Source organism: Manis javanica, chromosome 17 (assembly GCF_040802235.1).
Source record: "Manis javanica isolate MJ-LG chromosome 17, MJ_LKY, whole genome shotgun sequence".
Classification (NCBI taxonomy): Eukaryota; Metazoa; Chordata; class Mammalia; order Pholidota; family Manidae; genus Manis; species Manis javanica.
Genome location: NC_133172.1, coordinates 14,872,821 through 14,885,085, shown reverse-complemented (window position 1 = coordinate 14,885,085; position 12,265 = coordinate 14,872,821). Strand labels below are relative to the sequence as shown.

The 12,265-nt window shown below is 50.1% G+C and overlaps 1 protein-coding gene across 3 annotated transcripts; it reads left to right on the top strand.

Annotated features, from left to right (window-relative positions):
- The first annotated feature begins 75 nt into the window (after nt 1-75).
- On the top strand, nt 76-10,143 carry EIF3K (eukaryotic translation initiation factor 3 subunit K). 3 transcript variants are annotated; one of them, XM_017664324.3, is made up of 8 exons: nt 76-260; nt 1,117-1,215; nt 2,388-2,508; nt 3,984-4,058; nt 6,524-6,590; nt 6,694-6,771; nt 8,639-8,764; nt 10,080-10,143. In XM_017664324.3, exons 1-8 carry the CDS (start codon nt 202-204, stop codon nt 10,109-10,111), a joined length of 657 nt encoding a protein of 218 aa, XP_017519813.1. In that variant the 5' UTR covers nt 76-201; the 3' UTR covers nt 10,112-10,143. The 3 variants fall into 3 exon arrangements, with proteins under 3 accessions (XP_017519813.1, XP_036877440.1, XP_017519814.1); XM_037021545.2 differs by lacking the exon at nt 8,639-8,764; XM_017664325.2 differs by lacking the exon at nt 10,080-10,143 and having other exon boundaries at nt 8,581-8,746.
- Nucleotides 10,144-12,265: the final 2,122 nt, after the last annotated feature.

Below are 12,265 nucleotides of genomic sequence, written 5' to 3'. Positions count from 1 at the left end.
GAGCGTATGCGCACGCGCCAACTGCGCCCGCCGGGAAGAAGTCACGTGGCAGCTGCCGCAAGAGCTTTCACCTTCACCGCCTCCCGGGCTGGAGAGAAAACAGTGGCGTAGTTTCCGTTTCCACCTCTTCTTCCGGTCCTTGAGGACGCCGCGCCGGCTGGGTCTTTTCCTCCAACCTTGGTGTGGACGGCGAAAGAAGTCATGGCGATGTTTGAGCAGATGAGAGCGAACGTGGGCAAGTTGCTCAAGGGTATCGACAGGTCTGAGCCCGGGCGAAGGGAGCACTTCAGGCAAAGTTGGGTGAGGGGAGGATTTTCTGGAGACAGCAAGGGGTGGTCAGTATTCTAGGCTTACGGTGGGGTGGGATTTCCCAGTCATTCCGGACCAACGCTGCAGAGGCCAAGGGATGGGAGATGGCCTCGCCTACCTCTCAGTCTACCCCTCTTTAGTCCTTAAGGCCCCTCTCTCTTCTCTTCAGCTGTCATTCAGCTCCTCGGTTTTCTCTCTCTGCCTAGACTCTCGGTGTCTCCCAGTGCCTCTTCATCACTTTCTTCTTTTCTCTTAATGTTATTCAGTCAACACATGTTACTAAAACCTACCTTGTCAGTGGTGGACAATGCTGAGGACCCGAGGTTACCAAAACAGCTACAGACCATGCTTTCGTGGAATTCCCAGTTCACAGTCCAGACAACCCTGATAATAGATAGTGATTGCCTGGAGTGGTCAGGGCCGTGATGGGTGAAGCTAGGCAGGAGAGGATAGGGCTGGGGAGGGGAGAGAGGGGATGTTGCAAAGACTTCCAGGAGGCCAAGTATACAGGCTGCATGCGATGATTGACTGGCTGAGAGTTTGGGGAAGCTTTCTAGAAAAGACCCGGGGCTCCCATAGGGTTTACAGCTTAGACTCAGGTCTGGGATGTATTGGATAAGCTTTATCAGGGGTTATAGTGCTGACTCAAGACTGGGTAGGGCAAGTGGACCGTGCCAGATTTAGAGAGAAGGGAGGGAGAAGCAGTTTATAATGCACACACTCCCCACTGCCCCCACCCAGTCCCCATAAAGTGACAGGCCTCAGCTCCTGTCTCCTCTCTGCTCACCCATCTTGATTCTACTTTAGGTACAATCCTGAGAATCTGGCCACCCTGGAGCGCTATGTGGAGACACAGGCCAAGGAGAATGCCTATGATCTAGAAGCCAACCTGGCTGTCCTGAAGCTGTGAGTGTTTGCCACTATCCTCAGCCCTGAGCCAGCAGCTAGGAGGGTACCACTCTCAACCCTGGGTGGGGTGGGCATTGGAGATAGCTTGCAGGGTGTGACTTCTCTCAGTGTGCAGGACTAGGAAGCCAAGAATTTGGGGCAGGAAAGGGATGGTTTTTAAAAACCCAGTTACAAAACACCTACAGGTTAGTACATAAAATAAATACATAGTTTAACAAGTGGTTACAAATGTACAGCCATGTGATCACCATCCATATTATAAAATTGAGTGTTGCTAGTGCCCTAGTCCCTTTGCCTGATGTGCCTTGTACCAACTCCATTGTCCCCCACACCCCTGTAACCACTCTTATGGGGTCATGGCCTGGCTTTGCTTGAGTTTCACACATGCATCCTGATTGCCTTAGCTCAGGTTTGCCTGTTTTGAACTTGACTCTAATGTAGTCATACAGCATGAACTCTTCTGCCTCTGGCATCTTCCACTCAGCACTAGGTTTCTGAGATCCGTCCATCCTCCATGTGGCTGGAGTGTTTGTTGTCATTGCTGTACAGTGTTCCAGTCTCTGTTCTAATTATCCTGTTGGTAGACCTTTGGGTTCTTCACCTTTTGTGCATTATTGACAGGATACCAGCTATGTAATCTCTTCAGACTGCATAGCCTTAGTTTTGACATCTGTAAAATGAAGATAACAACACTTGTACTTGAGGGGAAGCCACTGTGCTCTAAGCTTTGTATGTATTAATTTACTTAGACGCTATATTGCCCTTGTGAGGTAGATTTGTTGTGCTTTTTCAAAGGGAGAAAAAGAATTTAAGTAGTCCAAGGTCACTTGGCAGGGAAGTTTAAACATAGGCATCTGGCTCCAGAGCCTTAACCATTACTCCAGACTGCTACTTCTGTTCTCATTTGTCAATCACTTAACCGTGTCTGCCTTCCTGGGTGGTTATGAGGATTAACTGTCCCAGTCTACAGGAGTGTCCCCATCTACAGAGCAGGAAAGTCAGGTCGGGAGTTAAGGTCACACAGCTAGAGACTACTGTGATTGAGGTTAGAGCTGAGGCTGTCCAACTTCCAAGCTCTGGACCAAGGCAGTGAGCAGCCTGCCTGGCAGCTGGTGAGGCCCAGGGACCTGGAGATGCCACTGTTGTTACATCTTTGTTCTCTTTCTCAGATACCAGTTCAACCCAGCCTTCTTTCAGACCACAGTCACTGCCCAGATCCTGCTAAAGGCCCTCACCAACCTGCCCCACACTGACTTCACGCTGTGCAAGTGCATGATTGACCAAGCACATGTATCCTTCAGCTCCTGGGCCTGGGTTTGTGAGGGGAGGGGGCAGGTAGATGAATTCACAGGGAAGTGGTCTGTGAGTTTATCCACAAGGACTGAGTGCTTGCTCTGGGCTTGGTCTGGCGCTGGGTGGGGCTGGGGCACTGTGGTGGCTGAGACAGGCTGGTCCCTGCCCTCACGGAGTTCAGAGTTGGGCAGATAGGTCGCCTGGAAGTGACAGCCTGGAATAGTCAAGGCTTGGGGTTAGGTGGGTGTTAGGGAAAGCTTCCTGGAGGAGGGAACATCTGAAAGATGAGGTGTTAGGTGAAGCAGTAGGGAAGGGTGATCCAGGCAGAGGAAACAGTTTGTAGGGAGACCAGGAAGAAAAAGCTTGGTGCTGTCTTTCAGAGGCAGTAGAGGAGGTTCAGCATAGTTATTCATTGTACCACAGATTTCAAAGTGGGATTTGGTCAGGCTCAAAAAGGGCACTGAGGATCCACAGAAGGCTTCAGACCTGCAGAGTGATACAGGAAAGATTTCTGCTTTGAGAGTTCTGCTTTGAGAAAGATTGCCATGAGAGTTCTAGCTGAGTAAAAACCAGGTGAGAGGCAGGAGCCTAAAGAGCTGGGTGGTGAGGTCACTTTCATTCCGTGTATCCTCAGTGCCTGGCAGTGTCTGGTATAGTCCTGGCCTTCAGTGAAAAAATGGTGAGAGAAGGTCAGTGAACTGGCTCCCTCTGCATACACCAACACCCCCACCAGCACTTTTCGTAGCTGGTCCAGCACTTGGCCAGGTGAGCCCGAGCTTTCTTTTAATCACTTGACAAAGTCGGCAGAGTCCCCATCTGCTTGTAGTGCTCACAGTCCCGAGGCCATCACACTCACATCACTGGTGGCTGAGCTGAGAAGTGGCTTACTCATTGAACCTGCTCTGCCAGGTGTGTCTGTGGGAGTACCCGCTTTCTGAGGCATTGTCCACCTTCACCAGGAGCCTGTTCAGGTGGATTAAAAAGGAAATAGGCGTAAGTATGCCACTAAAAGTGCAAAAGCATACGGTGACAAAAACAAGGCTTCTTTCCCTTCCTGTCCCACAGACACTAACTCCCGGGAGGCAACGGCTGTTTGCAGTCGTTGGGTACCTTTCTGCAGTTATCCTGTAGTTACTTAAGAACAGGTGTGTGGGTTACAGACATTTACGTCCCACCCGAAAGGTAGACTGTCAGTGTGATGGTCTGTCTACATCTTGTTTTTTTTCACAGGACGGTGTGTCTTGTCATGTTCTCCTTATCAGTTCTGTAGGAGTTGACTTGATCCCAGTGTTCAGTGAGCTGTCACTGATTTAACTATTCTCATCATTGGATCGTTGGGGTGTGTCTCACCTTTTGCCATGACAAACCAAACTGCAGTGGGTAGAAGAAGATGGGCAGGAAGGCTGGTGCAGGCTTAACAGCAGTGTCTTCTGACTCCAAGGTCATTTTTTCTTAACACATCTTCCTCCCAGCAAGAAGAACGGCCAATAAGACAGATTTTGTACCTTGGAGACCTGCTGGAGACCTGCCACTTCCAGGCCTTCTGGGTAACAGGCAGGGTCCTGGGGCAGGGTGGGTGACAGCGATGCGGAGCAGGCTGCTAGCAGTAATAACCATGCACGTTTATTGGCTGGCTGCATGGTGATGGGCCCTGTGCTCGGCTCTGTGCGTGATCTCATGGGGTCATTGTTCTCACACACAGCCAGGACTCCCAGGTTGCTTTCTGTGCCCATATGCCACACATACACCTGTCCTAGCTAGAGTCCTGCATCCTCTAAACGCTTTCTCCCTTTCTTACTTTAACCAGAGCCTGACTCTTCAATTCTTCAGCTTCCAAGTGGGAGGCCGGCCTCCTTGCTTCTCACCACCGCTCACAGACCCATCTCTCTCCCACTCCTGAAAGTCCTGAAGTTCATGTCTTAGCACCTCCTGCCCGACTTTGTTGGTATCAGCCCCCCAGATGACTGCGTGTTTCATGAAGAATTCATGAATTCTCACTGCCCCTCTGTACACGCCTGTCCTCATTCTTGGATGCTTGGAAAGCCAGACCAGTGATCCTTCTATCACCCCAACTTTGTGGCTCCTCGACCTCTTCCCTGCATGTGGTCTCAGCCCCTTCCAGTCATACCCTATACCAATTTTCAGCACGTTGGACCCCTGAGGAGTTAAAAATACTGGTACCTTGAGTCTTGCACTCACAGTGTGATGCAGTTGGTGTGGTTTAAGCTTTGGGATTTTAACCATCATCCAGGTGACTCTGATGCCCAGCTAAGGCTGGGAGCCACTGCCCTATACTTGTCTTCACCAAAAATTGCCTTTTCTGCCCACCATTTTTATCCTTTGACTGCTTCCTCCTAGCCTCCCAGCTTACCCTGGTGCAGTTTCCAATCTGACATCATGGGGCCTGACTGGCAGCTCCAGTTCTGCTTCCTCCCTTAGCATAAGTCTGCATCTGTATCTGAGATGATGAGCAAAGCTGCAGAGAGCCTGTCAGGAGCATGTGACAGTCCAGATCCTCAGCCCCTCCTAGCCTGGGGTCTTGCTTCCCTTCCCAGTTCATTCCCTCCCGCTCTCCTGCGCAGCTCTTCACAGCTTCTCATCCCCCTGCCCTCCCTTCTCACTTCAGCTTGTGATCTGGCTGCTGCATTCATGGGATAACTCATGAGCTCACACATGTTCCTGTCCCTGTTCCTGACATCTGGCAGCTTACAGCATGTTTCTGTTTCAGTGGGTGAACTGTCCCTCCTCCCATCTCAGGTCACCCCTCTGATCCCCTTCCCTCTGGCCCATGCAGTTGTTTGTTGCACATCCATGGTTCTTCCTACTCTTAGGACAGCAAACTCAGCCTTCTTGGATTATTCCTGCCACCACGAACCATGTATCCCTGCAGTTTTAGCCTAAAACAAAGCAGCTCTCTGTTGACCTCCATTTCCTTGCCTACACTGCCTCCTGCCCCTTTTCTCTGCTGCCCTCCAGAGCCATGTCCTGACAGGGGGACTGGTTGCCCCAGTTTGCCCCCTAGTCTTTCCTGGTTTAAAATCCCAGGATGCCCCTCAGGCGAACTGGGGCTGCTGGCCACCCTGCTTCTGGGACAGGCAGCCTTTGCCTGTTCCGAGTCTCCCCACTGCTCACCTGAACCCACTCTATTCAGTCCCTTGAGGCTTTTGTGACCAGCCCTCTGTCTCCAACCCCCAACATACACTGTCCATGGAAGTGCTCTTGTCAGCACCCACAGTGGCATCCCTGTTGCCAGGTGCAGTGGGCGGGTCTCAGGCCCCATCTGATGTGCCCTTTCAGCCACCTTGGGTGGGGTGGTGCTGCACTGCTCCCTCAAGCTTTACATCACGTGGCTTCCGGGACAGCTACTCTCCTGGCTTTCCTCCCACCTCACTGGCTGCTCCTTCCCATTGTCCTTGCAGGTTCCTCACTTCCCTCACGAATGTTGGAGGGGGCCTTTGCTGGGAAGGTGACATTTGAGCAAAAGGGTGGAGGTGAAGGGGCTAGCCATGGGGGAGGAGAGCTCCAGACCCAAGAACAACCAGTACAAAGGCCTCGAGGTGGGCGGGTGCCTGGCATGCCTGAGCATCAGTGAGGAGGCCCCCGTGTCTGGAGTGAAGGGTGAAGTGGGAGATAATGCTGGGCCTCGTGGGCCATGATGTAAAAGTTGGCCTTTTCTCTGAGACAGGAGCAAGGGGAGGTAGTTGAGTGCAGTTAGCTCATCTGTATCTGTCCCCTTTCTTAGGATTGTTGTTTCTGTCTGCCAGGTTCCAACCCCAGTTCTGTGATTCTTGGCAAATCACTTAGATGCTCTGAGCCTTACTCTTTTCACCTCTAGAATGGACATAAAAACAGTAACTTACATCATAGGGTGGTACACAGAAGAATGGCTGGCATGTGGCATGAACGCTTGGCTGTTAGTTTCTATTAATGTTATTTATTTTCTTGATGTTATTAATATTAGTATTCTTAATATTGTGGGATTAATACTGTGAACACTACCCTCCCCTCTTAGCAAGCCTTGGATGAAAACATGGACCTCTTGGAAGGTATAACTGGTTTTGAAGACTCTGTCCGGAAATGTGAGTCCTTCTCTGAGCCAAGGCTTCCCAGGGGGAAGGTGTGGAGGGTTACAGCAGGGTCCTGGGGAGTGGTCTTTCACCACCGTTGTTCTGACCTCCGCAGTTATCTGCCATGTCGTGGGCATCACTTACCAGCACATCGATCGCTGGCTGTTGGCCGAGATGCTCGGGGATCTGACTGGTAAGGCCCTCTGTGGGTCCCTAGTGCTAATCTGGGACTTTGGGGGCTGGGCCTCAGCCGCTTCTCAGATGGACCAATTCCTGTCTTACCAGGTTGTTACTTAAGGCCCAGCCCAGGAAGGGTATAAGGAATTGGTGTAGAGAAATCTTTTCTTGGGGGAGACCCTGTGGCATTCCTTTATTTATCCTGCATGAACTGTTTGAATGCCCACTCTGTGCCAGACACAGCAGTAAACAAAACAGAATGGCTTAAGTCTGTTCTCCTGGAGGTAGCAAAACAGGTAACGAATTATGATGTACATGTCCAGTGGCAGAGTATGTAGGACAGCTCGTAGAGAGGGATTGGGGGTGCCGGGGGGCATGTGGAGGTGAGGTGGCAGTGTTTGAACAGTTACTCAGTGGAGTGAGGTGAGCAGCCAGAGGGCAGAGCAAACCTGAGGCTCCTAAGGCAGGGGTGTGCCTGTCATGTTCACCGAGCTCCCAGGGTGCCTGTGGCTGGAGCAGAGTGAGGGCTGTGAGGTGGTGAGGGAGGGACATCTCAGATACCCTGGGCTCCCTCGACTTTGACCTTTACCCTGAGTGAGCTGGAGCCATGGAAGGGTTCTGAGCAGGGAGGGACATGGATCAGATTTATGTTTCTAAAAGATGCCTTCAAAAAGAAAAAAAAATGTTTGTGTATTTGCTCATTTTTTCAAAAAATGGAACAGGAAGGAAAATAAAAAGCTGAGGAAAATGGTTACCTCTTGGTGGGGTGACAACAGGGAGGAGAGTGGTGGGTTGAGGGTGAGATCTTATTGAGTATGTTCTTGGGTGGTGTTGCCTTTTGATCCAGGTAGTTCGTGTGTGTGTGTGTTTTAATTTTTTAAAAATTAAGATTTTTTTATGGATGGTAACTTTTATGGGACACTTTGTATCAGGCTGTAAACTAAGTGCTTTATATCAGGTAGATGCTTCTTTAAAAGTGAAATTAAAAGGGGCTGGAAATAACCCTTAGAATTGAATGTAAAGAGAAGCAAATGAATATCAAATTGATGGTAGTCACACAGAAAAGAATTCAAGTACCAGAACACTCTCTGACCACACATTCTTAGCAGCATATTTTTTAAGGGCAAAAAAGAACTGCAAAGAAATCCTCAAACCTGATGTCGTGGGCTTATTGTTAGTAGTAATGAAGACACCATAATTTTGAGACCTTTTCATGTAGGTAGTGGAGAAAGTTAGGTAAGTAAATAAATACACTGTTACTTGAAACAAGATTTGCACTGGTAGTAAAAAAAGATAAATAGAAAATGAAAGAAGATAAATGCCCTGTAATGGTCAGGAGGTTAAAGCTAAAAGGCTCCCTCTGGCTGCCGTTTGGAGACTTAACTTGGAGTTGACATTTCAACAACCCAGGGCGGGTATGTGGCAGTGGTGTTAGGGGCAAATGACCCAACCCGCATTTGAAAATCTATAAATTTTGACTCCCCCAAATAATAGCTTACTGTTGAACAGAAGCCCTACCTAAACAAATAGTTAACACATATTTTGTTACATTTATTATATACTGTATTCATACAACCAGGTAAGCTAGAGGAAAGAAAATATTACTGAGAAAATCACAAGGAAGAGAAAGTACATTAAAATACTGCATAGTATTCACTGAAAAAATGCCACGTATAAGTGGACCTGTTGTTGTTCAAGGGTCAACTCTATAGAAAGCATGAGGGTGACAGCAGGAGATCAGTTCAGCTGCTGCTGTCCTAGCAGGATGTACTGGTGGCCTCTGAAGTGGTCTGGCAAGGAGGGTTCCCTGGCCTTTTGTCTCCAGGCCCCCTGTTCCGGCGTTGGGGTAGCTGAAGCCTCTGTGCTGCCCGTGTCACCTGCAGAAAGCCAGCTAAAGATGTGGATGAGCAAGTACGGCTGGAGTGCAGATGAGTCAGGCCAGATCTTCATCTGTAGCCAGGAAGAGAGCATTAAGCCCAAGAACATTGTGGAGAAGATCGACTTTGACAGTGAGTGAGGGCTCAAGGCCCCCAGCTGGGGCCAAGGAGGTGCCCTGAAACAGACCAGGCTGGGGCCCCAAAGGACCTAGGTAGATAAGGTTTGGGTCAGGACCAGGAAATTTGCATCTGTCAGACTCCACTGACTTCTGTCTTGGGGCTGCCAGCCCAGGGAGGAATGGCAGGGGTTGCTGGGTTTCTGTCACTGGGACTCCCCAGAACCTGGAGGGGCCTTGCAGGGTGTCTCCACACCCTTAGTGGTCCCAGGGGCCCTCTGTCCTTGGGGCTTGTGGGGCTTCATCTGCTAAAACACAGCAGAATGCCAGAAAGTACAGGCTCGGGAGTTGGGTTAGCTGGATGGGGATCTTGGGTCTATGCTTCTTAGCTGGGTAATGGGCAAGTGATTTTACTTCTGTGTGCCTCGGTTTTCCCATCTAAAAAGTGGGGACCACAGCACTAATAATTATTATATTGTGTAGTCTTTACACTTATTAAATTGTTTGGTTCTCATATCAACACTGTAAGATAGGTGCCATTACCGTAAGTTAACTGGATAATAGAATACCCATGTCATGGAGGTATGAGTGTGAAGTCAGACATCCCTGTATAATACTTAGCAAAGAGCCAGTCACACAGTTCATTGAATGTTAACCATTGTTGTCACCACCATCCACACACTGAACTAACACAGACTCCACTGATTGCTCAGCCAAGGAGAGTGAACTAGTTAGCACACGCTCTCACCTGCTCAGTGTGCAGGGTGTTGGAGTGAGATCTGCAGGATAGGGATGGGCTGCTCCTCTGGGCCCTGGGGTCTCCTATTCACTCTCTCGACTGATTCTGGTGTTTCCAAGATCGATATTTGTAGAGTGACTACTCAGTGCAAACCAGCTAATTTGGTACTTAACTGAGGAAGGAGATTGAGTGGGCAGTCATCTCTGCACATAGGGACTCCTCTAAATGAGATGTACCCAGTGTGGGGGATTCTCTGAGGACCCCCTCCCGCAGAGGGTCCTGCAGCGAGGAGGTGGAAGTCCAGTGCTAGAGTATCTTGCAAATAGTAATTGTGAATGTTTTAGAATAGTGATGTTAATAATAACCATCACTTACTTTGTACCAGACTGTGTTCTAAGCACAACATTTAATCCTAAGATCTTAGGGTAGATGCTTCATACAGGTGGGAAAACTGATACAAGTAACTTCTAGGCCACCCACCCGGTACAAAGCAGAAAAAATGAATTGTGGGTGCTGGGGTTGGTGGCTGGAGGTTTGTCTCCCATTCTCCCCAAATTGACCCTGGTCCGCACCCCCTTTCTTTTCTCAACAGGTGTGTCCAGCATCATGGCCTCCTCCCAGTAACGGCAGGGGTTTAATAAAGATTTGTTAATTTATTCCTTCCGTCTCCTCATTGGCTTCCTGCCTCTGCCCCTTGCCCACCAGAGGGAGCCCCGGAGCCTCACTTATGCCTGGGTCCCCCATTGGCTAGGCTTCCGCCCCTACCTCCTCCAGCTTCCTTCCTTGCCTGGGCTCAGCCACAGACCTTCCACTCCCACCTTCCTGATCTGTCAGGTCACGTGGGGGGAAGGCAGCAGTGAGTCAGCAAGGAGCAGAGTGTAAATAGGACCTAGGAGCCCAGTCCTGAAGCTGGGTGTACCTGGGCTATGTGAACAGGGGTGGGCCCTGGGTTCCTGGTGAGGGAGGCACCACCTTTGCCCTTTGGTCTCCTCACCTGCAGGCACTAGCTGGGGTAGGGGCAGGGTAAGGATTCTGGCTGCTGCTCATCCTGCTGTGTCTGTGCTAATGACGGCTTCTCTGTCGGAGTTTCCTCATCTGCAAAAGGGGAAAATGATGCCCCCTTTTCAGAGTTTTGAGGATTCCAATGAGCTCTTGCCAGTAAATGTCTCATATCAAAACCAACCCAGATCTTGGCATTTAGAAGACGGGAATCATTGTTCATTTCAGACTCAAAGGAGTTTGTCCTTAAGGTTGTAAACTAGTCCCTAGCGCACTTCTGTTGGAAAGACCATGAGAAAAGTAGGGTTTCAGCCAGGCCATTCTCCCCCATCCCCAGGTCCCAGCCCACACTGGCCAGGAGGCATAGCTCGTGTCACTTGATCCTTAGCTGGGTTGGTTGGTCCCATTTTACACACATTCTGGCAGAGTGAGTGTCTGACAAGTGTCTCCCTCTGAGCTTGTCTGTAGGAAGAGGGGGGTGAGGATAACAGTGGTTGCCTTTTAGGAAAATGGAGGAAATGAAGTGCTGTAATAGATATATAGCCCTTGGTATAGGCTGGCAGCTGCCCCTGAGTGTTCTCGTGTGCCAGTGTGCCTGAACTTAGTTGAGAGGGCAGCGGCAATGCCTGAACCGCCAGCCTTCTCAACCCCGATCTGTCCTCACGCCCATGGGTCCTCTGAGGGGACTGATTTGGGGAGCCGTGGCAGGGTGGGACACCTTTGCCCTGGATCCTGGACAGCAGGAGCCAGGAACTAGGGCGTGCCCAATCCCTGGGGACAAAGGGTGTTTCTGCATCTCAGGACTTGGGAGCCAGCTGTAAGGGGTAGAAGGAGGGAAGGCTGGGATGCCGCTATTTGTGTGAATTACCAATAGGTACCTGCTCTGGGTGGGCACAATTTGCACTCATCCACTTGGCAGATGCCTTTGTGTAGGATACATCCTGCACAACTGGTGGTGGCTGCTCTGTAGGGAAGAGGAAATGACCTGTAGTCTCCTGGAAGTCATGTCATGTCCTGCTTAGCCAACCTGCTTTTGCTCCAGGATCTACCTTGAGCAGCTAAGAAGCCTGGCTCTGGAGAAAAACTGCCTGAGTTCAAGCCCCAACTTAGTGACTTTGGGCATGTTAGTTAACCTTTCTGTGACTCAGTCTTAACACCCACTAGTGAGTTAATAACACGGGGAGAGTTCCAGCAGTTTGGTATATAGTAAGGGGCCATACATTACTCACCTGCCATGCTCACTTAGGCTTCGGCTGCTGTTTCAGGGGCTTCCTTAGTCACCTGTAGACTCCCAGTGTCTGTTCATATTCCCACCCTGGGAGAACACAGCCCTGTCCTGTTTGTTTCACCTAAGTAGCATAAGCAATGGGATACAACCTTTAGAAAATTTAGATGGAAGCCTCAAGGGTTCTAAGAAGTGCTGGTGTGGAAATGGTGAACCTAATGGGGCTTCACCAAATGGGTGACCCCATTGGCCATACCCCTTTCTCTCAGGGGTCTATTCCTGCCCCTCTGAGCCCCTGCCCTACTGCCCTTGACCCTCAATAGGTAACAACTATGATTTCTACACTGGCCATGGATAGCAGCCAGGAGGAAGCCTCAAAGCTGGCAATTAAAGAGAACCTTTAAACCTCATTGGGGCCCTCTGCTTCATCTCTGAACCCTTGGTGGGGGAGTTTTCTCAGTGTCCACTGGAGCAGGCAGGTTGGGGCAACTCCCACTGCCCAAGTGGCCTCTCCTTGCCAACCAGGCCCAGCGCAAGAGTCGTGGCCTTGCTCT